At 42.6% G+C, this 25,751-nt stretch overlaps 1 protein-coding gene across 1 annotated transcript in view; it reads right to left on the reverse strand.

Annotated features, from left to right (window-relative positions):
• Positions 1 to 25,751, reverse strand: part of kazna (kazrin, periplakin interacting protein a) — a gene marked incomplete at both ends in the record, with an annotated part of 259,876 nt that overhangs the window by 39,153 nt on the left and 194,972 nt on the right. The window contains one exon of the mRNA XM_080734204.1: positions 2,993 to 3,184. Coding sequence (XP_080590330.1) covers positions 2,993 to 3,184 — 192 coding nt within the window. The remainder of the gene's footprint in view (positions 1 to 2,992; positions 3,185 to 25,751) is intronic.

Consider the following 25,751-nt stretch of genomic DNA (forward strand, 5'->3'; position numbering starts at 1 on the left):
TCTTCTTCTTCTTTCGTGTATCATCGTCCTTGATGATTGGTTGACAACATTGTATTTCACAAGATTTCTTGTTACTTAGGGGAGGCCATGGGGCTGGCTGTCGTCTTCCCCCCTTGCTGACGTCGGCTTAAGCAGGGTTTGAACCACTCACCTTCCGCACGAAGGGCATATGCACTAACCACTACACCAACGTCGCGCCCCTACTAGATCAACTCATCTCTCTAGAATCACACACTCACTCAATGAAAACAATTTGACAATTAGAATACGACAACAAGCAATTTCCTGCTATCCTCCCGCATAGACTGGCTGTAATTGTGGGCCATTTCCGCCTTGCTTAAACATTTGTGGACCTTGTAAGCCAAGCAACGTTTCTCTACCATACAGACTTTCATTAGTGACTGACTTCTGTTAAGGCCTGCAGGGGTCCCTGGGCTTTGGCCTTCATCAGCAAGCCCGAGTCATCATCAGAATTACAAGCCTAGGCTGAGTCTGTGTGCAGACAGTAAAGAAACAGGCGATAACGTTTTTCTGATAGTATATTAATCTTCACCAATTCAATTTGTTTGTGTTCAGTTCTTACTAGCGAGTGTCTACTGAAATATCACAGCAATTAACAATTTTGCTGTACTAAGCAGCTGCCAAATTGTCCTTACCTTTTAACGTGGGCACGTGCACGCATAGTGCATGATCTGTGCGCGACTCATGTAGTAGACCGGTAGACAAGATCAGACCGGATATGGAAACCTAGATCCGGTCTAAACAGGAAATACGACCGGATACAGTTAGGGGGCGGGCCTAAAGACTCCGAAGCGGCTATATACAGCGACCATACTTTTAATCGTTTCATAATGATTAAAGCTAATTAAATCTTCGGGCTCCTCGGGCATCGCAGAGAGGTACAGCGGAAAATCTCCGGTTTCGACGGGGATCGCGGTAAATGAGTTAAGACCCTTAACAGCCTGCAATGTGTTGGTCTGATACCGAAATATTTTTTTTGTGTTTTGCCTCATTCTGTGTGAAACTATCCTTTAATTTTGGTTGTAGTTAAAATCATATTGTTTGAATTCAATAAATATACAGTATATAGCCCATTTTCTCACTTAATCAGACTTGACAAAATTATTTAATTGCGACCGTAGGTCGCAGTTTAGTATCAAAACCTCCACCGGCCGTCCGTCCGTCGGTCACACGTCACACCTTTGCCCTGCTCCTATCTCCGCATCAGTATGACATCACACTGCTGACATCAGTATGACATCTCACTAAGTCTGACCTCACAAGCCCCATATTTGGACACGAACAACATATAACTCCATATGTTAAACAGTTGGTTGCTAGGGTAAAAAACATGGTTGCTAGGGTAAAGAATCTCCATAAATGGAGATAACCTACGCATCACACAAAGTCTGACCTCACCAGCCCATACTTGGGCATGGACGACTTATATCTCCATATACGGAGATGGCCATATATGGAGATACAATACACAAACAAGCCCTATATAAAGGGGCAATTCTCACCAGGAAAGAGAGCATTCCCCACTAGCTGAGTATCTTAAGATGGTTGGATGTGATGATAAGCTATAAGCTTAGTTGATCCTGGCGATAAGGTCTGAGTCGAGGAATGCTCTCTTCCCTGGTGAGAATTGCCCCTTTATATAGGGCTTGTTTGTGTATTGTATGACATCACGCCACATCATCAGCTGTGGACTCTGTGATGTCATCGTATCTCCATATATGGCCATCTCCGTATATGGAGATATAAGTCGTCCATGCCCAAGTATGGGCTGGTGAGGTCAGACTTTGTGTGATGCGTAGGTTATCTCCATATATGGAGATTCAACATTCCAGGTGTAACTATGGCTGCCCGTATGACGTGAGAGGTGGAGGTTGTGATATTTGTGGAGATAAGCGACCAACGCTTATCTCCCGATTAGGGAGTCTTACTGGTATGTATATAATATACGGACGGTAGAACAGCTGTCTGGCAATCAGAAACTCCCTGGTTTGATCTTTGGCTCATCCAGGCTTTGTGTTAGACCCCCTGAGCGATACACTTAACCTCCGACTGCTCCCCCCCTGCCCTCGCTCAGTCTGAGCAAGTCACTGCTCGGTCAATGCAGAGAAGTCATTTCCCCTCTGGGATCACTACAAATCCGCTGCCCCATGTAGCCAGCATAGCCAAGAACACTACAATCCCAGCTTTAATTCACATAATAGGAAGCCATCTGTGGTTTTCTCACTTGGCAAGTAGCTCAACAAGTTCATGCCTTGCCCTTTGGTGTCTAAGGTTGTGAGTTAGAATAAAAATGCCAATTCCTACTCAGGAAGTGTGTTAATTACTGTACAGACACATGACTTTTTATCCAGATAGTTCTGCTGACCGACCCTCCTGTATCTCTCATTTGTCTTCTTCCTCTTGCTATTTTTCCTCCTGAAAATGCCCGGCCCTGTCCTATTGCGGTACAGCTAAAGTTCTTCTGTTTTAAAGCCGAGAGTAACTTAAATTTAACTTTTAAAAAAAAATTGTATTTACACAGAGTGAGAAAGAAATGGTGCCATCTTCTAAAGCCTCGAACAGAGTCGGGTCCGCGGTGGAACGTTGTAGTTTTATGACTCAAAAAGACTACACCGCACTACACCGCACGACTCTGTTCGAGGCTTAATGTGCATTAGTGAGGTCCACATGTGAAGTGGGCCTGGACTGCTGTCTGCTGGTGGACCAATCATTGTTAAGCATCTGCATTACTCAAGTCTACACAATTAGAGAATGTCGAATTTTATTTATTTTGATCAACGTTTGCCTGTTATCTCTCCTATCCCATATCCCAGAATGGAATTGTGGACACAATTCTATCCAACGATAACATATTCTAAGTTTTTGAATAAATAAATGGGCCTTGAAAAAGGCTGAAAACCACTGGTTTAGCGTGTAAGAATTGGGTCCATTTGCAGGCTCTCAACGCTGTCTCCCCAGGACAGTGTCTCACCTTGCAAGGCCTCTTTGGCGCGGTCCAGCTCCTCCTCCTTGTGGGCCAGCTGCACGCGCAGCTCGGTGGCAGAGAGCACGTCAGCCGAGCATCCTCCCTGGGACTCCTCCAGGTCCTTGCTCAACATGTCCTTCATCTGCCTCAGCAGGTGCACCTCCTCCTGGAGCTGGGCCACCTCCTCACGCAACAGGACTGCAGAGCAGCAGGGAGGAAGAGGAGAAAGACACATTATGAGTATGGGTTTAACTTGACCCAAACTGAAGCAAGAAACGGAACACATAAAAGAAGAGCCATCACAACATTTCTTGAGATAGATTTATCTCAAAGGGCAGTCTCAACGTGAACATTTCTGAAGAAAATAAGGCATTCTTAATGTAGCCTAAACAAGTACCTCCAAGTATTGAAAAAAAAGAAAAGAAAAAGTAATAATTATGGTCCCCTTTGGCCCAATCCTTTGCAGTATTTATTTGCCTATACATGAAATGTGAACTCTGCATTTACCCATCCTCAATATTAGGAGCAGTGGTTTGGTTGCTATTAATACAGCACCCGGCGAGCAGTTAGGGGTCACTCCTGTGTCTTGCTCAGAGATACATACTGTAGAAGGGGACCAGGGGGTGAACATGGGGACCTTCTGTTTCACACAGGCCTCTCTACCCATTCAGCTATTACCACCCATACTGTAGTCGCGGCGGCCGCGGTGGTCCGCGGACCCCCGAAAACGGCCGAAAAAAGCAATACCGCTACTGACCACTAGTTGAGCAGCTTCCACAGTACAGCTTTAACGCATGTGTACAAATTGACCCTAATGGGTCCATTTGGTTCCATTCGTACACTGTCAAAGTTAAGGGGAGACCTTCAAATCTCAAAGTTTAAGGACCACAGTCTTAATATAAAGAGGTATTTCACTTTCAAAAAACCCTTTTGTCATTTTATCGTCTAATCAGGCTTTTGGGGACACCCAGGACAGTTTTTTAATTTCTTCATTCAGTATTTAGCTATTTGATATTCATTTCCCTCAAACCCATTATAACTTCAAACTCCATTTTAACCATGATAGATTCAATGAAAACAACTGTCCTTTCTTCTGGTGAATCCTGACACCCACCGAATATGTGAGCAGGCCGTGTTTTTTTGATAACTTTTTTCATTTATTTTTTATAATCTTTTATTGTATTTAATAATTTTCATTTCCCCAAATAAATTAATATAAATCAATGAGAAATGTTGTAAAAAATACACTATTCAGAGGGTGTCAGGAGTCACCAGAAAAAAGGACAGGTGTTTTAATTGAATCTATCATGGCTAAAATGGAGTTTGAAGTTATAATGGGTTTGTATAGGAAGGTCCTGGAAGGGGGGGAATTAATAGCAAATATCTAAATAGTGAATGAAGAAATTCAAAAACTGTCCTGGGTGTTCCCAAAAGCCTGATTAGACGATAAAATGACAAAAGATTTTTTTTTAAAGTAAAATATCCCTTTAATGCACTGGCTTTCAGCCCTATGCATCAGAAGCAGCCCTCACTGCACTGATTATCAAGCCAGGGTTTTCAGCATACGTACAGCCCATGAAAAGCAATGGAGCTGGGTTTGATGATCTGACACTTTTAAAAGCATCGCTGTTGTGAGAGGACTGCAAACAGACATAGAAAGTTTTTTGCATACTCAGTAATAACACTTAAAAAACCTAGCCTAGTTCAAAACAGTTCTAAAAAGCCATAAGCAAAGTGTCATTCTTCCATTTTTCAAACCCCTGACAACAAATATATAATGTCAGCCAAAAAGAGAGGAGACATGTTTTACTCCTTTCACACTGTAGGCATTGCAGCAGTTGACGTATATGGAGAGTAATTTATAGAATAAGTCGAGTCATTCTGCTCAATTTGAAGATATCCTCAGGGCACCGAAACCATGGGAGAAAGCTGGGCAGAGGCATTCAGCAGCCCTCTAAGAACGTACGCCACCATCATGGAGCACCAAGCATAAATCACAGCTCCTCGTATCCCACCGCCAATATTGCTGTCAGAGAAACTGAAATCATCCAAGAATGTATGAGAACTGGAGCCTGAATACGCCTGACAAAATATCTAGAGGGAGAATGGGTCAATCGGAGAGGGATAACTCAGCTTCAGGTTGTGATTGAATTCCAGAATGGATTGAAAACAATATTGCCTATAACCTGGGCTCACACATATTCAGTTTGCCACGTAAATGGTCAGCATTTATTTTATGTTTTCCCCTTTACTCTCAATTCTGACGATGCAAAATGGAGGAGGATGTAACGCATACTGAGGTACACGGAATCGCTCTTAGCTCCACTGAACAGGCAGCCTGACCAAGCTATAGTGACCATAACTATAGTGATAGTAATAACTATTGCCTGCCCCACCTTGCTTCTGTCCCATGAGCAATTGTTTTCATCATAATCCCTAGCCAAGCCGTATACACCACAGTAGTGGGTAGGAGGACCCCGTTACCCCTGTGTCAGTGCCACCCCAGTGCCCAAATGCTACACATTTATATACTGTAATGTCACTATATGAAAACAAACATAAACTTTGTAAAGAGGGGCACATTTAGCGCCCCTATTCTGGGCATGTCATTACAGGTGACATTTTCACACGCACATACAGTACACAAGTGATAATAGCAGATATGATATGATATAGTACTTTATTGTCAGCTCACACTGAAATTTGTCTTGGTTGAGCTGACAATAAAGTGATATCATACCCTACCAGTCAAAGGTTTGGACACAGCTTCTCACACAGATTAAATGAGAGCTGTGTCCAAACTTTTGACTGGTAGGGTATATCAGATCAGTTATTTCCACTACTGTTGAAAAAGGGTTGGGTTAACATAAAAAGCACTACAACAAGGAGACCTGGCATACACAGTGCTGACCCAAAACCTTTCAGCATGCTGAAGGTCCAACCCGGCCACTCTGGAGCTAAAATAAACCTTTAAGTTTGTTGCTTTCGTTTCCCACTTTCTGTGGCCTTTTGGTTTTTAATTTGTGTTCGCTAGCTAAATCTAAGTGCTTGTGGATGAAAGTCGACAGCTAAATAACATGAATGTAATGTAAAAAACAGGTTATTAGGAGAAGGGTCGAAAGAAACCGAGGAGTGTCATTATACAGAGGTGTGCTTAATGGACCTGCAGTAATAGGACCACATTTTACAGAACAACTCAAGCTGCTACAACAAAGAGACGCGCTGTTCTAGAAAATAAGAGCCTGTGAGATACTGTTCATTGGCGTTAAGAGATTCTGTAAGGTCATGCGCTTGATACAATTACTAATTCATTATGGTTGTGTTTATTGATTGCGCAGTGGGCAGCACTCTAGGAAGACAAAAAACTAAAAACTAGGAACAACAATGCTGAGCAGAGATAAAGGGATTTATACACGACACATGCAACACACAAAGCCTGAATAACAATGACCAAGGTTGATATGAGCCTATTCTCCTTTATAGAGGAATCCTTCAGTCTTGCTAAGATAATTGTAATGGTAGCATAGGCACACTTGCACCTGTGAATTTGATCAATGTAGACGAGAAAAGTTTCAATCTATACTATAATTTTGCGAATGTCTGAGTGAGTGAGTGAGTGAGTGAGTGAGTGAGTGAGTGAGTGTCTGTCTGTCTGTCTGTCTGAAACAGCGTTTCTCCTCAGTGGCTGGAGCAATTGATCTGAAATCGCATCACCATTAGCATATGAACACACCTGACATAACTGTGAAGCCCGTTTGTCACTTTCACAAATCATATGCTGTATATTAGCATTTTTATGGTGTATCTACTATCTAATCTGCATCTAGCATGAGGCAAAATGTTTAACCAGCTCTGTGTGTGTGTGTGTGTGTGTGTGTGTGTGTGTGTGTGTGTGTGTGTGTGTGTGTGTGTGTGTGTGTGTGTGCAGGCAGGCGGGTGTGTGTGCAGGCGGGTGGGCGGGCGGGCTGGGGGGGGGGGACGACAGTATCTCTGTAGCCATTAAACGAAACGGGTTTCTTACATTGATGCTCCTACATCATGCAAGCACCAGTTAAAGTTACTTTCCATCCCTCATATACTGTGTGCACCCCATAACCCACACACTGCACATCATTTTGGAGCTCATATCTTTGAACGGGTAAGGGCTAGAGTGAGTGAGTGAGTGAGTGAGTGTCTGTCTGTCTGTCTGTCTGTCTGTCTGTCTGAAACAGCGTTTCTCCTCAGTGGCTGGAGCAATTGATCTGAAATCGCATCACCATTAGCATATGAACACACCTAACATAACTGTGAAGCCCGTTTGTCACTTTCACAAATCATATACTGTATATTAGCATTTTTATGGTGTATCTACTATCTATTCTGCATCTAGCATGAGGCACATCTATTCTGCATCTAGCATGAGGCAACATGTTTAACCAGCTCTCTCTGTGTGTGTGTGTGTGTGTGTGTGTGTGTGTGTGTGTGTGTGTGTGTGTGTGTGTGTGTGTGTGTGTGTGTGTGTGTGTGTGTGTGTGTGATTGTGTGTGCAGGCAGGCGGGTGTGTGGGTGGGCGGGTGGGCGGGCGGGCTGGGAGGGGGGTAGCCATTAAACGAAACGGGTATTTCTTACATTGATGCTCCTACATATTATCATGCAAGCACCAGTTAAAGTTACTTTCCATCCCTCATATACTGTATGCACAGTGCACATCCCATAACCCACACACTGCACATCATTTTGGAGCTCATATCTTTGAACGGGTAAGGGCTAGTGAATATAAATTAGTGATCTCAACATTGCCAGAAATGTTAGGGCATAACTTGTGGTAAAGTAGCTCATTCATAAAAGTTTAATTTCTTACCGTTCTAACATCATTATTCTATATTTTGAACAAACTAGCCCTTACCCGTTCAAAGATATGAGCTCCGAAATGATGTGCAGTGTGTGGGTTATGGGATGTGCACTGTGCACACAGTATATGAGGGATGGAAAGTAACTTTAACTGGTGCTTGCATGCTAATATGTAGGAGCATCAATGTAAGAAATACCCGTTCCATTTAACGGCTACAGAGATACTGTGTACCGATCTGCATGATTTTTGGACAACATCTGTAACAGGGCCAGAACCCCCCCCCCCCGTGTGTGTGTGTGTGTGTGTGTGTGTGTGTGTGTGTGTGTGTGTGTGTGTGTGTGTGTTTGTGTGTGATTGTGCATGGCCTGAACAACAGCGCCCCTCCCTTAACATGTGTGGTCACAAAAGGTACTGTAGGCTAAATAGATACACCATAAAAATGCGAATATACAGCATACGATTTGTGAAAGTGACAAACGGGCTTCACAGTTATGTCAGGTGTGTTCATATGCCAATGGTGATGCGATTTCAGATCAATTGCTCCAGCCACTGAGGAGAAACGCTGTTTCAGACAGACAGACAGACACTCACTCAGACAGACAGACAGACAGACACTCACTCAGACATTCGCAAAATTATAGTATAGATAGGCACAGTTTAACCAATTAAGGGTCTACAATTTAGGCAAATTATCGAAAGGCTTATTGCAGTACGGCAGTGTGATGAAGTGCGGATTAAGGATCTGGGTAGCAAGGCTACCCTGCAGTAGCGATTTTGCAACTCAATTTACAAAGCGTGTTTGGCCTTGTGAGAGACAATACTGTGGCCTTGTTGCACAGCAAAAAGAAGAAAAAAAAGTAGTATTAATTTAGTTAATGGACCATTAAATCTGCATTGCACAGATGGTAAGGTGGCCTATTTTATAACAAAGTCTCACTTGCAGCATTTGTAGCTTAAATTCACACACTTTGACGACAGCACAGAGGCCTCTGGCAGCTGCAGGAGGCCATGTCAGAGCCTCCGAATGTTTCACAGTAGTTAGCAGCATACTGCGTCAGGTGGAAGGAGGTGGGAGAACTGATATGTTGCTTTCTCCAGGCGGGCACAGCACTGAAGCCTTCCAGATAGCATGGTGAGAGGTGGTGGGAGGCGGTTGGAGTGGTGGGGAGAGCCAGGACAGCCAGCCATTTGTCAACATCGCCATAGCCTTCAGGCAGGGAACAAGCGTGCACTCTCCAGCTCTGCATTACAAATGACACCCTGAGCTGGGGCTTCTTGATAAGCGCAATCTTTCCTGCTACTCCCCCCCCCCCCAACCCCAACCCCAGGACTGTATGTACAGTATTCTGCTCATTCCCGTTCAATGAACTACTGTACCTGCCAGCCAGAGTTGCCAACCTTTGCCTCTGGATTTCACCCACAAACATCACCCATCCACCCACAAAACAATCACTAGATTTGTTAGTTACTCGCAGTGTTGCCATTTATTCATCACTGATAATAAATGCCACACATTGTGGACCCTAGCTACCAGTCACTGGAACTGTACTTACTTTAGCTAAAAAATAAAAAATAAAAAAACATTAAAATGGCAGCTGTAAGCAGGAGTTATTTATGCAATGTATGCAGACTATGTGGTTGCACAGGGCACTGGAGACAACAGGGCGCTCCTGGGCACCCTTATGTCCTCCTGGGTTAATCTAATGTACCTATATATTTTAAGGTAAATGCATTGACTAGAAAGGATCCCAGAGCTGATTCTTACTATTAATCATTATCGCAAGAACAAGTAAAATCTTGAACATTAAATTCAGAGCTAATTTAACACCCCATCGGATGAATACTATGATTGCTGTACATCGTATGAAAGTGTCCCGTGCTGATAATACCAACAATAGTTGGTGACATTGTATGGATTCCCAACAGGCCATGACAGATTGCCGGAGTATACTGTGACAGCTCTTATCACGTAATTATGTACTGGCATATTTGTTGATCGATGAACTCCATGAAAGTTAGGATTGGAAAGTGAGGATAGTTAATAGTTTTCAAACAAAGTTTGCTCATTGAATCAAGCATTTGTCTTCATCATTAAAAACAGTATACAAATAAAAAAGAAAAGCTTTACACTAGTTAAGGCAATGTTTTCAGTAACTGTGATTATGCAGAAAGGCAGGCAATAACATAGGATTGCATTTAGCTTATGAGGAAAGAAGGCTTGTAGTGAACAGTTCTGTACTAGGAGGAATGAGAGGATTCCATCAGATTGGATTCTCTCTCCCCCTCAGAGTTCGGTGGGGTAATGAATCTGCTGCTAGCCGTGCCTTCACTGCCACCTGTTTCCCACTAATGCAGCCAACCCAATCTAACTAGTGCACCTGCCAAAAGACAGCTAGCAATATGCATGAAAACACAAGTACAGCATGCAACAAAACAAAACTCACCTAACCTATTTGCACAGAACTGAACATGGCAGCAACCCTGCCTGCAGTGGGTGATCAGAGTGTTACTTCAAGACTCTGTGTTTGTAGCTTTCATAAACATGTTTTTAGAAGACCAAAACACCATAAAGCTCATTACATATTTTGTTGGATTTCAATGGATTTAATCGGTCTCTCTGCCTGACATTTCACACAGCTGAAGTTCCAAAGAAACTAAACTGAGTAATGACCAATTAAATGTCTCTCTGAGCTGCAAATTGACCCAATCGGCAAATAATATTAAATATGTGCATTCATTAAGCCTCCTCAGTCTCCTCTCCTCTATCCCTGAGCGAATCTGCCTCGAGTTATTATGATTCATTGAAACAGTAAATAAAATCTCCCTTCCCGGCCGTTGATGTAAATGATGGTTTAAATGTGTCTATTTCCATAATAGCTGCCATGCATCAGCTGGCACACAAAGGGGACCTGTGAATTACGATGATGATGAGTGCCATGTCCTATGTCTGTGATTTGGCCATGATAGCCCAAGCTGTCTTCGTAAATCACCCCACAGTCACATAGCGTGACAGCTGTGAAGGACAGCTACAGTACGGCCGGTACCAGTAATAAAGATTGCCTCAAACTCTCAGAAATCCTTCAGGGAATAGGAATCCATCATCCCTGGTGAAACGAACTTGATGGTGCAAAACGAAAAAGCAGATATATGAAAAGACTTTACCAATGTTTCTTTCAAAAAGTGAAATGTGTCATCTCTACTTGTGAGAAAGCACTCTGAAGTTCAGTCAATCTGACCGTTAACCTTGAAACTGTGCATCCTTTTAACTCCCCACGTCCCCATCAATAATAAAATAGAATATTGGCGGGTGAGATTGCTGTTTGTTTAGTTTCCACAAAGCATCTTCAATCATTGGAATGAGTAGATCTCATTCCAAAGTACCACCGAGGGTCGATTCCTTCCTCTAGGGGCTTCCTCTCCGATTAGCTGTCAATACAGACCCCTGTGCTTCTCTTTTTCCTTTCTCAGTGTTACAGTATGACTCCCGTTTGCCTCTCTCTTCTCTCTCTCTCTCTCTCTCTCTCTCTCTCTCTTTTCTGCACCACAAAAACAGGAAGATTCACAAACCTTTCCCCCTGAAAGGTCCAGCAATCTGTCAATGTGTTCGTGGCCACGAGGCAGCTGAAATTGCACTTTGCTAGAATGGGAGTGGAGGTTGAAAATGGATAGGGAATGACAGCATGTGTCTTGAGGGGGAGTTTTTCTTTATTTTCTAAATTAGTTCACCCTCTTCATAGTGAGTGGGAAGGGGAGATGGTGCAGCGTTCAATTTACCCACCACTCGCACCACTGCATACAGTATAAGTAATGTGGTGGTGCAGTGACAGAAGTCTTAATGCAGTCATCCTGGTCAACCTACATGATTTAAAACACATTTAAACTGTTTGTTTCTTTCTTTTTTAAGATATGTTTTTGGGCTTTTATCCCTTTTTATTGATAGGACAGTAGACCGACAGGAAATGGGGAGAGATGGGGAGTGACATGCAGAAAAGGTCATCGGGATCGGGATTTAAAAACATTGCTGTCAGGCATCAGAGACTAGGTGGTATGCGCCAGGACCGCTAGGCCAGTGGGCACACCCATTCTACATAGACTTAACAGCAAAGTAGATCCTTTTTGGTCATCTGGAAGGAGAGTGTACTTCTGGGGAAGCATGCACCAGGTGAGCAACTTTAATTGAAATGAATGAGCGGGCAGAAGGGGCGTCCATCCTCTAGTTTTTATATGTAGCTCTAGAGCTCTAACAATAGAATCTGAGCACAGCTATAGTGCCAAGTCAATACATTCTCTCAAACAAGCAAAGGAAAGGGAACAACAGAAAAACATGCAGTGTTCAACCACTTAAGCCGTCGTACTTTACTTGTACGGCGAACAGCAGAAATATTTGATCTATAAGCTTACAACATGTCTCAATGCGACACGTTGTGAGCTTGTAGATTTAATGACATGCCCAAAATAGGGACACCAGCTTGAAAGGGGTTAAGGAAGAGCTGGACTAGAAAAACATGCCAGCAGTAAGGATTTACAACCTCATCCAAAGGCTCAATGCATAGCATATTGTGCTGTGGCTGGGTGGACAATAGAACAGCCCAAATCAGGAATGTGTTGAATAAAAACGGGAATGAAAGAATAGCCGGGGTCAGGAATGTATGCTGCGAGCTCTTTCTTGAAGGGAGATTACATCCCACAATTCTATTTGTTTTGAACTTGGCAACTCATGAGTCATGCCACTGGAATAACAACTTTCAGAAAATGGCTTTGCTAAAATCATTAAGTGATGCCTTGCCCAGTTTGAAAGCCCCAGCAAAAGTAAATATAGCATCACAATCATTTTAACCACTTTAACCATTATTTAATACTTTGGCTATTCAAAAATAGCAGATATACAAGCAATGAGTTTGTAGATCTGCTATTTTTGAAAAAATCATGACATTTTTTGCAAATCTTTGCATATACTGTACAGTATATGTTTTAACTCAAATCTTTGCTTCTGGGGGTCCCGGGAACAACATATTTTGAGATGGGGTCCGCGGCCAAATACAAATCACTTTGACACAAAAAGGTTTGAGAAGCACTGGGCGTTAATTAAATCAGGCGTTATCTGTGACTAAATTTAATTAAACACCTGTTGCTATGATGTATTGTAACATGTGTCCTTCAGGAAAGCAGGGATTCTTTCCTGTTGGAGGTGCCCTCCTTGTGACAGTGTGGAATGAATGACCTCGCCTTCACCCTGCCAACAGCATGGTAGTCCATGGAAAGCATTCAGTTATTCCATAGAAAGCGATATACAATGGAGGCCTTAGGCTAAAATGCATTCATGCAGAGTTCAATTTCCCTTTCTCTCTCTCTTCTATCTAGAAGGCACACCAAGCTGCATGTGAATAAATGATCACTTGGCTTCACTTTGATTTAAGAATGCTAGACACTCAGAGTAAAAAAAGAAGAAAAAAATATATATATATATATTTAAAACAACACTATTTTATACAGGAATAATTGCTTTTTCTGACCAAGATGATCTGGTTAAAGTGATGGTCTTAGTGTAGATGGAATTTCCCTATCGTAACATAAATGTTGCAAAACATAAATCATAAGCACCATGGGTCTTAAAAGTGTGGCAGGGTCAAGGACGGCTGTGACAATCCACACCGTTGTAGGATACAATGGAGATTTGGCAGTCTGACATTGTTCCTGCATCATGGCCAATCAACACAGAGGCCGTTTTAAAAGCTGCCAACACGTACAAATAAATGGAATGTCATTGTTTGTGTTCACAGAAAACACAAACTTTATCGACAAGATTACTGGATTCATGTTTATGGGAAATACTTCACTATCTGCTTCTGCTAGTCTATGCGCAGTCAGTCTAGATTATCAGCTCACTTTGGTAAATGGCCAACCTCTGTTGTCCCTTTCTGCCGGAGTTATTGCGCAGACAACCTCTCTTCTTTGCGATGTGTTGATAAGTGTGTTCAGGTTTCAGGACCCATGCAGTGGCCAGGGTATTGCATGGTTGAAACATGCACTTTTACTACCACTCTATCCCTCTGTCCCTTGGGAGGAATACATCAGTCTGACGTCTCATTACTCGGTTAGGGTTAGAGATAGGGTTTGTAATGGGGAGAGTTGGACGAACGCAACGTTGGAATAATGCGTGTCGGGTTTTCTGATTGTTAGATAATGCTAAAGAAGGCATTGTGCTGAAACACGTACATCGATAGAAACGAAAAAATCTATAAAAGCACCTGAAGGACGTTTCTGAGTGCTGGCAATTGAATTGAATGAGGAGGATTGCATGCATTGCTGTACAAGGAAGTCTCTATTGCTTGAAAATTTATATCATGATTCATGAGAGGTAGAATTTTTCACATAGCATTTCCACATATTCCCCCCCCCCCACACACACACACACACACGCACACACAAGCACGCACGCACACATGCACACACAAGCATGCACGCACACACCACAAACCAACATTGCACTTCTGATAGGATATTGATCAACGTCTGCCGTTTGCAGGCAGGTTTACAAGCAGTAACCCATATTTGACCTCTCCTTCCAGCCTGTTTCACTGCAGGGTTTGAATCAGAATTTGTTGGAACCTGCATTGTATGTACAGAGCACTGTACATGTATATTTCTTTTTTACCTTTTGTTTTACCGGTTTAAGTTTCTTAACTTGTATTATACCCTGTTATTTGAGCTTGTTTGTTAATATTCTCTGTTGTTAGCACAGCCTGAGGAGCATGTCACGCCAACATTTCACTACACGTACTTCGATGAGTGACAAATAAAACCTCTTTGGATCTTTGGATTAAAGTGGATAAACGTAAAATAGTGCACACACGACAGATTTATTTCCCAATAGATTTTATAAATGGCTTCAAGCCTTGACTGCGTGGGGTACATGAGTTATTAATACAGATCTGAGTGGTCATCTCTTCATATTTCTTTTTCTTTCTCAATCACAGTCAAACTCACTTTTGCGAGCACGCACGCACGGTCGCATGCACACACTATACATGGACCACTGGACCATTCAGCCCATGAATGGGCTGACGGCTGAGGAAGGCAGTAAAGGTGAAACTCTTGACTACTGACAGAGCCAGTTCATCCTCTGTGTCTGTTCTGTCATGGAGTACTTCTCTTTGGATTAGCTAGTCCATTCACACAAGCAGGAGCAATCTGCCTGAGGAAGGCTTGAGGAGATGACAGGGTCGCTGAAGGGGTTGATGAAAAAACAAAGGGGAAAATAATTGAAAGGGCCCTACTCCAGTGCTTTGGGGCACCCCATCACAGAGATCAGCCCCTAATGCTCTGTATTGATAGAGACAGTGGTGAAGGGAGACTGGGATTATTGGTAATGGCAAGAGAGAGAGAGAGAGAGAGAGAGAGAGAGAGAGAGAGAGAGAGAGAGAGAGAGAGAGAGAGAGAGAGAGCAGGCAGGCCATTCATTGATGACGAGCAACACAACGTCCGTGGTCTGTAGCTTCATATAACCTCAGGACACAGGAAGTTTACAAGGTAGGGATTGTGAAAAGGCCTTTCAAATTGCACCACACTGCATATCCCAGGGCTACAAAATATTAAGAATGTTACATAGTGATATTTTATTTTTCGGCAGTCATTGTGAATTCAATAAACTCAGGACAAATTGATTCAGGATAGAACTATCTTGTTGCCATCACGACATGAGGCTAACATACTGTAGAAGCTGCTCCTATTTTCGTTTCTTTTTTTAAATCAAACACATTAAAGTAATAAGGATGTCATTCACACCGGGATCATTTATGCTTTTTCATGCTACGATGTGATCCCATCGTTTGGGAAACTGTGTTCCACTGTGACAATAAATCTATGTTTTTTAACAACATGGAATGTGACATTCCTGCATGGGAGAGAGGGATTAGAACAGAGCATGACAGCGAGTGAAAATCTGATCAGCTGGATAGAGTGGCAGTTACAGTATGTCAGCTATTCTCACCCAAGCCTCTTCTCTGTCAGCTATATCCGGACAAACCGTTTTATTACATTACAACTATTATGCGGTACCGACCACTCCAGAGTTTTGTCAATAATGGGCTGCTGTATAAGACGAATGGCCGCCCCCTCCGGTCAGAGCCAACATGCGCTAGAAGTCTTTTCGCCTCTACAAATGGTTAATAGATGGAATAACATCAGATTACGATAAAAAAAGGCACTTGTCCTGAATTCTGCTTTTAAGATGGGGTGCCACGATTTTTTCCCGACTACAACATAATCATCATGTATTGTGATTATACTTGAAGGAAGATTTTTTTCCAAAAAGTCTACACAGAAAGTTTTAAAACTCGTCTACAATCAGACACAACCAGCGACCACTGGAGAGAGTAACCGCAGCTGACAGCATAAAGGACACACACTACTGTAAACCTGTCTAATGTTTACTTTGCTAAAGTGAGCATGTCTGGGAGATTTCTGAGCCACTGCCATCGTTATATCCAGGTGTCGTTTTTCAACGTTATGTAACTGCCTCGCCGTCTTTCTTTCTCTCAGTCTCAACTGATAGAGGAACCGTCACACTTTTCAAAGCAACGTGCTTGTTTTCACACAGACGTGTCTCCTATTTATGACATCGACAAACACAAACACACAAACAACAAGGGATTATATTCTCAACCGAGACTGCAGATGGACAGATGCAACGTGCAGCTTCTGGAATGCCCTTATCAAAGAGATTAGCAGCCGATTCTATGCATCATATCGTCGTTGTTGGGTGGAAACCTCGTATCTCCAAGTTTCAAATGTGTACGTTCTTCATAAAGTAAAGCCCTGCTTCATCATACAGGGCCGTCGCACTAAAGTAGTGAAAACAGCAGATCTACAAGCACACAACGCCTTGCGGTGCAAGGCTTTGTGTGCTTGTCGATCGGCTGTTTTCACTAGTTTAAATCATTTTTAAAATGATAAATGCAAAACGGTTTTGGACATAGAAGTTTTTCACCCGACAACAACGATATACTATTATAGCAGAGTTACTGCTAAGTCATGATGGAGGGATGAATAGATGGATAGATAGATCACGCCTGAAAGGAAGAATGGAAGGGATAACCCTGGTTTTGCACAAATCCATTAAAACACCCAGCCGTAGGAGTCACACTGTAAAAGCCTCATTATGTGCTCTCCCAGAGTTAAATAAACACTGAGGATGTTACTGTGGCAGGGACTGTAAACAAGCAGAGCAAACAAAGGGGCAACCCTCCCGCATAATTGGAAAATGGAGACTGTCAACCATCCTCTTCCATGAGCTCATCATTAACCTCTATATAGTCTCCTGTTTCCCCATGCATTCACATGGCAAACAGATTCTACTATTAACACATGCTGGACCCAGTCCAGGAGAGTATGATTGCAGAAAGGAACAATATCTGCTCATTTTCTAATGGGTGTAATTACCTGTACAGTAGCGATCTGGATGTTTAGAACCAAAGGAGCGAGTGGACACACTAATGAACTGATGCTCCCCCAGGGCTGTTTCCCCGAGATAGAACAACGTATTGTTTCTGATTCCTTTTAGACAGCTTATGCCAGGCGTGACAAGAATGCTAATGGCTCACATTGAGCCCGGGCAATAACTGCCGCAGTGCCTGTGGTTGATGAGCTGCATTGGTGTTGTAATTTGAACATAAACGTGTTGTATAATTTTCTGTTGATACATCTATCCTGCGAAATGTAGGAATATAACACACATCAACATTTAGCTACTGATTTCTCAACTTTGAATAAGGTCTTCATGTCCCATGACCTGTACTGTAATCATCAGGACTGGCAGAAGACCGTAATATATTCATACTCACTCACTTATTTATCCATTTAGCTACAGTAACTAACTCAAGAGAACTATTAAGGTCAGGTGTGTGTAATTGTCTGTGTCTGTGTGGCGCGCGCGTGTGTGTGTGTGTGTGTGTGCGCGTGCGTGTGTGCGTGTGTGCGTGCGTGCGTGCGTGCGTGTGTGTGTCACTAAGATTGTGTGTGTTTGGTTAAGGGCAAATCTTTGGTGCCAAAGGGTAACTGGTGTTGGTTATTTATGGGCCTGGACAAATCATGCGGGCAGACACTGTGTCACTTCACATATTTCACCATAAAGCTCTGTGTCACACACACACACGCACGCACGCACGCACGCACGCACGCACTCGCGGGTGCACCTTTGAGTCAACACAGAGACATTGTTCAGCAAACATAATTCTGTCTCTGTCCACTCTCTCATCGACATGTCATGCTTACAAACAACCAGTTGTCCCAGAACAGCTATCTAAGGCATGCACAGAGACACACGCATTTCTTTTGGCAGAAATAAAAACTAACTATGGTCATTAGTTACACTAAAGCCTTTGAAATGTCCAGCCGAGAGTCAAATAATGATTTACCCAAGGAATTACATCAGTTCAGAGGGGGGTAAAACAATCCAGCAGAGATGGTTTCTAAACCGGGTGCCCACTGCCCACACCCCTGCTGACAACACCAGGAAATAAAGCTCAGGATTATAATTCTAACTCAGAGGATTTGTTAGACATTTTCAGGAAGGAATACCATAACTTACAGGTTTTGTCGACTCAGGATGTTTTTATAAAGTGAGGAAGAGATGTGCTATATGTGTGGATGACAGCAACAGCAGGTACACTACAATCACAGTGGAACAAACACCGGCACATTGACTACTAGCCTACTCCAATTGGCTCATCTTCAGCCAAAATAATCACATAGTTTTATTATAAATAAGAATCCCAGTGATTTGGTGATGGAGAGATGGAATAGAAAAGACAGGACAGAACATGAATACAGGATAAAAAAAAACACAGAGGCTACAATTATCTCTTCAAGATGTGTTTTGGGCAACAACAGACTTTTAGGAAATACGGGCAATCCATTGTTATAATTGCATTCATGCCACCGACTTGATTGTACATCAAGCCAGTTTATTACCCCTTTACTCAACGTGAGCTGTCCACTCTGTCCACCATACCAGAAATAGAAGCTATCTAGCACACAGGAAGGGGGGCTGGCTGCATTCACCTTGCTCCACCAGTGACAGAAGGCAATTACACACCTAGAGCCCGGCTCTGCCACCTCTCATAATTATACTGTCACACTGTTCTCTGGCCTGCTGAAAAACACACAGGCTGTCCACTACAGCCAGACCCATATATCAGCCATTATTTGACTTTTTTAGACACCATCGGTATCTGTAATTACGGCGCAGATTTGTGCCTATTTTTAACCACTTTCAACCTGGCGTCCCTATTTGGGCTTTTTCTTTTTTTTTGTCTTCAGAAGTTAGGGGCTAGTTTGTGTGTAAAGGTTTGTTTATTTTTATGTCTTTGTTTGCTTATAAGCTAAGTTTTTCAAACCAAATACACCTGAATACACAGGACCCCAATGGAAATTAGCCATAGCGCTTTCTTGGGTTTAATCCTTTTAGCATCCTTTTGTATAGAACTGTACTTTCTGTGCTTTTTTTTTTGCAAACTGTTAATAAAATATTCAATCAATCAATCAAAACAGATTGAATTGTTTAATTTGTATTTTCTTTTTTCTTTTATTTTTAATATCGGGACCACCAATTAAAATTTGGATCAGAGCCAAAGATCTGGCATCGGTCCGGCTCTACTGTCCATACAACACTAACCTCAGACTGCTACAGTACATTGTTTCTGATTGATAGGCTAAACTGTAAAACAAAAGCAATGCCAGGTATTTTGAATAGCTGTTTGGTTGACTGTTTACTGACAAGGTGGATATGAGGTGATGGTGACGGGCAAGAACGCCTGTTTGAACAATGTTTGTTATGCTTTCCAGTTTGCACCACAGACCACAAGAGGAAATTAGAGATCATATCAACGACACATGAGAATGCAAGGCATGCAATTCAGCACAACTGTGCATGCACATATAGCCACGCCTGGGACAGTGAGGTGACGCCAAGAGGGCCATGTGTACCCTGGAGGTGTTTGTTTTGTTGTGACAATGTTAATGGTGTCACGCCACACCCTAGGGTGACGCTCCGAGGGTTCACGCGACCTACAAGCAGGGTGGAACTTGGGTTTGTTCAGATGCAGCCAGGAGGCCAGGTTAACGGGACAACTTATGATCTTAAAAAGTGAAATAAATAAATTGATTAATTTGAAACCTTAACATATGGACACAATAAGGTCCTCAGTGTTATTGTACATCTGAGAGTAAACAAATGCAGACAAACCATCCATGCATGTGTTCAGCATTTGTACACTCTCACAGTTAAATTGACACTCAGGCTTTAACACATGTATACAGTACTCAGACTTGAGTATTGTACTGTGCACTGCATGTTAACTTACTGGGTGCAGTGAGTGTGAACGGTAATTATTCAAAGGGGTCTTGTTTGAACTCATGTCATGGTGATCTTTGAGCTCAGCCGTTGGTGTTGTTTTTGGCCCCTGGGTTGAAGGACAGGTGTACAACAAGCAGTGTGTAGATAACATACTGTATGGATGATTCTGGGGGGAAATGTTTGAGAACTGGTCTAAAAGCCAGTCATACGAGAGCAAGCACATCCAGTCTGACTGAATACTGGGATGGCTGCTGTTGTACACTAACGGACCTTTCTTTTACCACATTAATAGCAGATCTACAAGCTCACAATATGCTGTATTACAGTGAATTGTGAGCTTGATATTGGCGAGTAATAGAGCAAGTATTAAGGGGTATTAAGTGAGTTATAAATACGTAAATATAATAGACCTAAGTCAAAATAGCACTGAAAACAGAGATGGCAATACAGCAAAAAAATATAAAATCTTGTTTCGACAGTAAAGTAAAAAATGCACTAGAGGTAAAACAAAAACGTCCAGTCAACATGCGTGAGACCACAGTGTTTATAATGTCAACACAGTACAATACTGTCTTTCTGATTCAGCCAGACAAAGCCACAAAAACTCTTGTTGTTTGGAGACAAACACTGCAGAACAAATCCCCACAAACTCCACTCGGTCTGACTCACCTTTTCACAAACCACGGGCAAAAAGAAATCCCCTTAATAAAGCCCCTCACAAACACTGAACTCCAGTTTCTGTTCAGCCTCAAACAGCTCAGGACACGACTGCAACATTTAAGTCATTGTCAAAACACTGGCTCATGGCTATAATCTTTAACCACATGTAGCCTATAGCGTCCCTATTCTAGGGCCAACATTCTGCAAAAAAAACATCAGATCCACAAGCTCACAACACGTCCCATTGCAATGCATTGGGAGTTGGCAGATCTTCTATTATTGGCAAAGATACACACACACACACACACACACACACACACACACACACACACACACACACACACACACACACACACACACACACACACACACACACACACACACACACACACACACACACACACACCCTTCAACTAAATACGTTTGAAGTGGTTAATGAATCAACGTATTTCCAGGAAAATTCTACCAAGTTCTAAAAATAGCATTGGCTTATATACCAGTACTGCAACAAAAACAGCAGGCATGGGCCCTGCATTCACAGGTTAAATCCCCACAGTAGCCTATTTGTGGCCTGTCAAGTGTCCTAAACAATACAATAAAAATAAATAAACGACAAATACAATCCTACTCTCACTGTACATTGAGTCACTGTCAGCTAAATGGCCCAAATTAACGGCAAAGGTCACGGGGGTTCAGAGTAAACATCAGGCTCCACAATGCTACAGTCAACAACACACTCCCATGTTCAGAGAATAACAAGCAATCGTGAGGTCAGCACAGGTTAAAGTCTCCCAACGGCTCAGTACTGCTACAGGGCTGACTGAATTACTGAGTGGCTCATTCTCCCGACATGACACCTGACTCCCTGTCCACATGAGAACAGGCCGTTCTATAAACGCCGAACACGCACACGTACACAGATTCTAATCCATAAAGACTGCAGACCTTCGGCAAAAAGATGCCTTTTGAAACGATTAAATGTTTTAAAGGACACGACAGCCGAAACCGGCTCCAGGCGCCGGTGTGGCAGAGCGACATGAGCTGGTCTTTTCCCACACTCACCGGGTTTTGCCTCCTCCCTGTCCGACTTCATGCCCTCCTCCTCCTCCTCCTCCGAGGACAGTTTTCCAGAGGATTCCAGGTTCTGTCAGGTGCGTGTGCACCGCTTGGGGACGTCTGCCACCGAATCAAGGGAAGGGAACTCAAACACCCTCCAGCTCAAACAGTCCTCTCATTCTTACACTCCACCGCCGACTGCCTTTATCTTTTCCTGCTGTACTCAGCCTCAAATAAAATCCAGGAAAATACCTCCTCTCTGTGTGTCTCTCTCTCTCTCTCTCTCTGATTGTACTACCTGACCTGTTCACGGCAACTCCCACAGGTTTGGAAATACAGTACACGCCTCCCCTCCCCCTCAACTCCAATAGTATACTACTAGGTGAAGAGGGGAGGAGTCGCACTGGGTTGTCACTATGTTCTCCCACATTACTCAAACATATTACACACATGCGCACAGACACACACACACACACTCCTCATATGCCGATTAGGAGGAGGAGGAGCTCTGTCAAGGTGTGGGCGTGCAGGCAGGTGAGAGTGTCAAGAGTGAGTGTAATAATGTGTGTCTCACTTAACACAGCGACAGGTCTAGCAGCTGTTGTCTTGCCCGAGGGTCTTTTTGCAACCCAACGCGCTTTCCAGGAACGCCAAAGGCACTGGGAAATGTTTGAACACCGCGCACCACAGAATGATGACCAGATGCTGGGTGGAATGGGAAGGCAGCAAACAATGTGTCTTGTGTCTTTAACCGGTGCTTGTTCTGACCTTTATTGTCCGGTGGCTGTGAGGTAACTCTGTGACAACACTGTTCTGTTCACTTTCTAAATAAATCTGTCTTTATCATTAAAACAAACAAAGCACTTAATGTCCATGGACAACAGAATTAATGGAGTTGTATATGGAGTAGAGTAGGCCTCCTGCCAGGCAATAAGACTGGATTTAGTGCTTCAGCCCTGGGTTACACACAGGATATTGTCCAAACAGTTGGTGCTTTTACTACTCCCTGTAAATGTAATAAACCAGTTCATTTCAATAGACCAGTTTAGACCAGTCAAAATTTAAATAATAATCATTGTTTTCAATTAAAAAAAAAGTCGATATACCTCGAGGATCAGAAATAACTAAATCAATATGAATCAAAACAGCTTTCACATTTAGCATGGACATAATGAGCACCAGCTAATCCCATATTAAAATTGCCTAATGGATAATGCAGTCGATTATTCACTGGACAACCGTGGCCCCCATGGGCCCCTGTCAATATGACTCAGGCTACGTATGTTCAATAATGCACATACAGTATATGTAGATTTTCAACATGCACTGATGTCACTCAGACACAACAGAAACCATGTATCCTGAACTTCTAGTTGTCAAAATCTTCACAAATGACACACTGTCAAGGCAATCATCTACCCGAGAGAAAAATCAATGATGTAATCTGAGAGTTTGTTCTCAAGCAGAGACGCCCCGATGACACCAACAAAAATCTCTTATCACAATTGTGATAATGACTCCTAGAAACCTTCCCCCACAACCATCAAAGTCAGAGCGTATGAATCATATAAATGAACAACAGATGAGCCTAAAATGTATTTTATTTCTTAGTGTAGTACTAGTGTAAGCAGTTAAAACTTCAATGTTAATTTAACTCCCACAGTGTAATCAAGTGGTGTAATCAAATAGACCCTTACGGCTCCATTTGGTTCCATTTGTACATTCTCAGAGTCAAATTATCGCTCAGGGACTATAAAGTCAAAGAAAATCATCCTTAAGAGCTCAATCAGACTACATTCAAGTTTTGCCAAAGTCACTTCCTGTAAACATGTAGTACTTCTATTTGTAAGTAGCCTCGGGAACCAACGCTTCCTGAGCCATGATGTGGCCCAGAGGTCAGAAGCCGATCTCCTGTTTCCTTATAGCAGTTTGATGTACAAGTATACCCTCTGGACATGACAATTAGTATGTCACATGGGCTTAACACCAATCCAACCGTTGATGCTCAGTGCCAATCAGGGAGACATTAAGTACCAATTTTATTGTCTTAAAGTGACTTTATGACTCGGCCGTGTATAGAACACCCGACCTCCTAATCTCAGGTTGGACACTTTAAACACAAAGTCACTGAGAAGGGAAATTCTGTTGTATTGTATTGTATATAACAGGTAGTTAGTAACAGGTGTGTAGGCCGAGACTTGGTACCTTACTTGGTAACAAGATGCATGTGAAAATGGGGTCAGGCCCGAGAAATGAATGGGTCACCACCTGACATTAACAATAATACAGCAATGACTAACAACAAGGTACATGAACCAACACATCAAAAGTGAGAGTGTTTTTTCAATATTCCATTATTATCCACATATTGTCACTTGCTCTACAACCAGAATTATTCCATCATGGCTCCTGTAGTGTCACAGAGCAGACCCAAGCAGACCCAAAGAAAATACTAAGCTCTTGTTGTCTATTGTGTCCGTGTATAATGGACAAAGTGAGGAAATTGAATACTGCCTGCTCAAAGGCGGGGTTTGTGGTGCAAGCAAGCCCCCATCCCAATCCCCCCCCCCCCACCCCCCTCTGCTAAACTCAGCTGATAGGCCACCGATTAAAGTGGGAAATGGAGGCACGACAGAACAGCTGCATTCCTGCAGAATCGGGGACATGATGAAAGTGAACGGGAGGCTTTGTCCTGTGTGTGTGTGTGTGTGTGTGTGTGTGTGTGTGTGTGTGTGTGTGTGTGTGTGTGTGTGTGTGTGTGTGTGTGTGTGTGTGTGTGTGTTGGCGCGCACGCGATATGTAACTGTAGGTGTTCTCGTGCATGTGTGTGCGTGCCGATTTCACTCAATGATAACACTCCAAAAGGGAGTTGGGAGGTATGAAGAAAGACTGCCAAGGAGGCTCGGCGTTTCACAGGAGTTCTATTGTAATGAAGCAGACAGACTTCCCACCGGCTCGCTGTAACCACTTTAAACCTGGCGATCCCTAAGTTATCATAAGCAACATTTTCAATATCTTGCAAAAGAATTTACAAGAATGTTCAAATATTTTCAAACATTTTCGTAAATTTACAAATAATTCCATGAATTTCAGATCGGAAAGATCACAACCCGTCACATCTTGACACATAGGCAGGCCTTGCTGGCCTGAGCCTACTATCCTTGGTATAGAAATGCAAGTCAGTAACATTGAGAAGTCAATGGTTTCATGTTGCTTTCCCCAGATTATGTTTATTTATTTTTTTAATACCGGTATATATAAAAAAAACATTTGCTAAAACACCAGATTTACTTGGCTGTCCTATTACACATACAATATTTAATCGCAGTCTTTTTGAATTAGGGCATAAGTGGTTCAGCAGCAACTTCATTCTATACTCTATGAATGTATGAATGTCTTTGTCATTCTGCCAAGGAAGAGAGTCAATTTTCATCAGAGATAAATGACCACAGTTACCACCATGTAGTAGCAAGTTTCTCCAAACGCCTGGAGATGAAAAAAGGCAATGAATGAGAAATGACTCAGCAACTTTTCCCCATTTTGAACAACTGTGAACATAACATGGGGACCGGGCAAAAAGAAAAACTAACTCTAGTGGTGTCATTTATCACAAAAACTGTGTGTTGTAATGTTATTTAAAGCATTTTGCTGCTGAAATTGCTTGCAGGAGTGCTTGAAAAATTATTGCAATACAGTGGGCCATGTGCGCACGCAAGTCTATCTGCCAGAAGAGTCTAACCGCAGCACAGTGGTACCGTAAATAGTCTACAAAACGGTGGGAAAGCAAAATCAGTTACAAAGTCAATATAATTGCCACTTGGGACCTTGCAAACTTGCTATAAGCTGCAAAGGATATAAGCTTG

The sequence above is a fragment of the Nannobrachium achirus genome, assembly GCF_963921795.1.
Source record: "Nannobrachium achirus genome assembly, chromosome: 9".
Classification (NCBI taxonomy): domain Eukaryota; kingdom Metazoa; phylum Chordata; class Actinopteri; order Myctophiformes; family Myctophidae; genus Nannobrachium; species Nannobrachium achirus.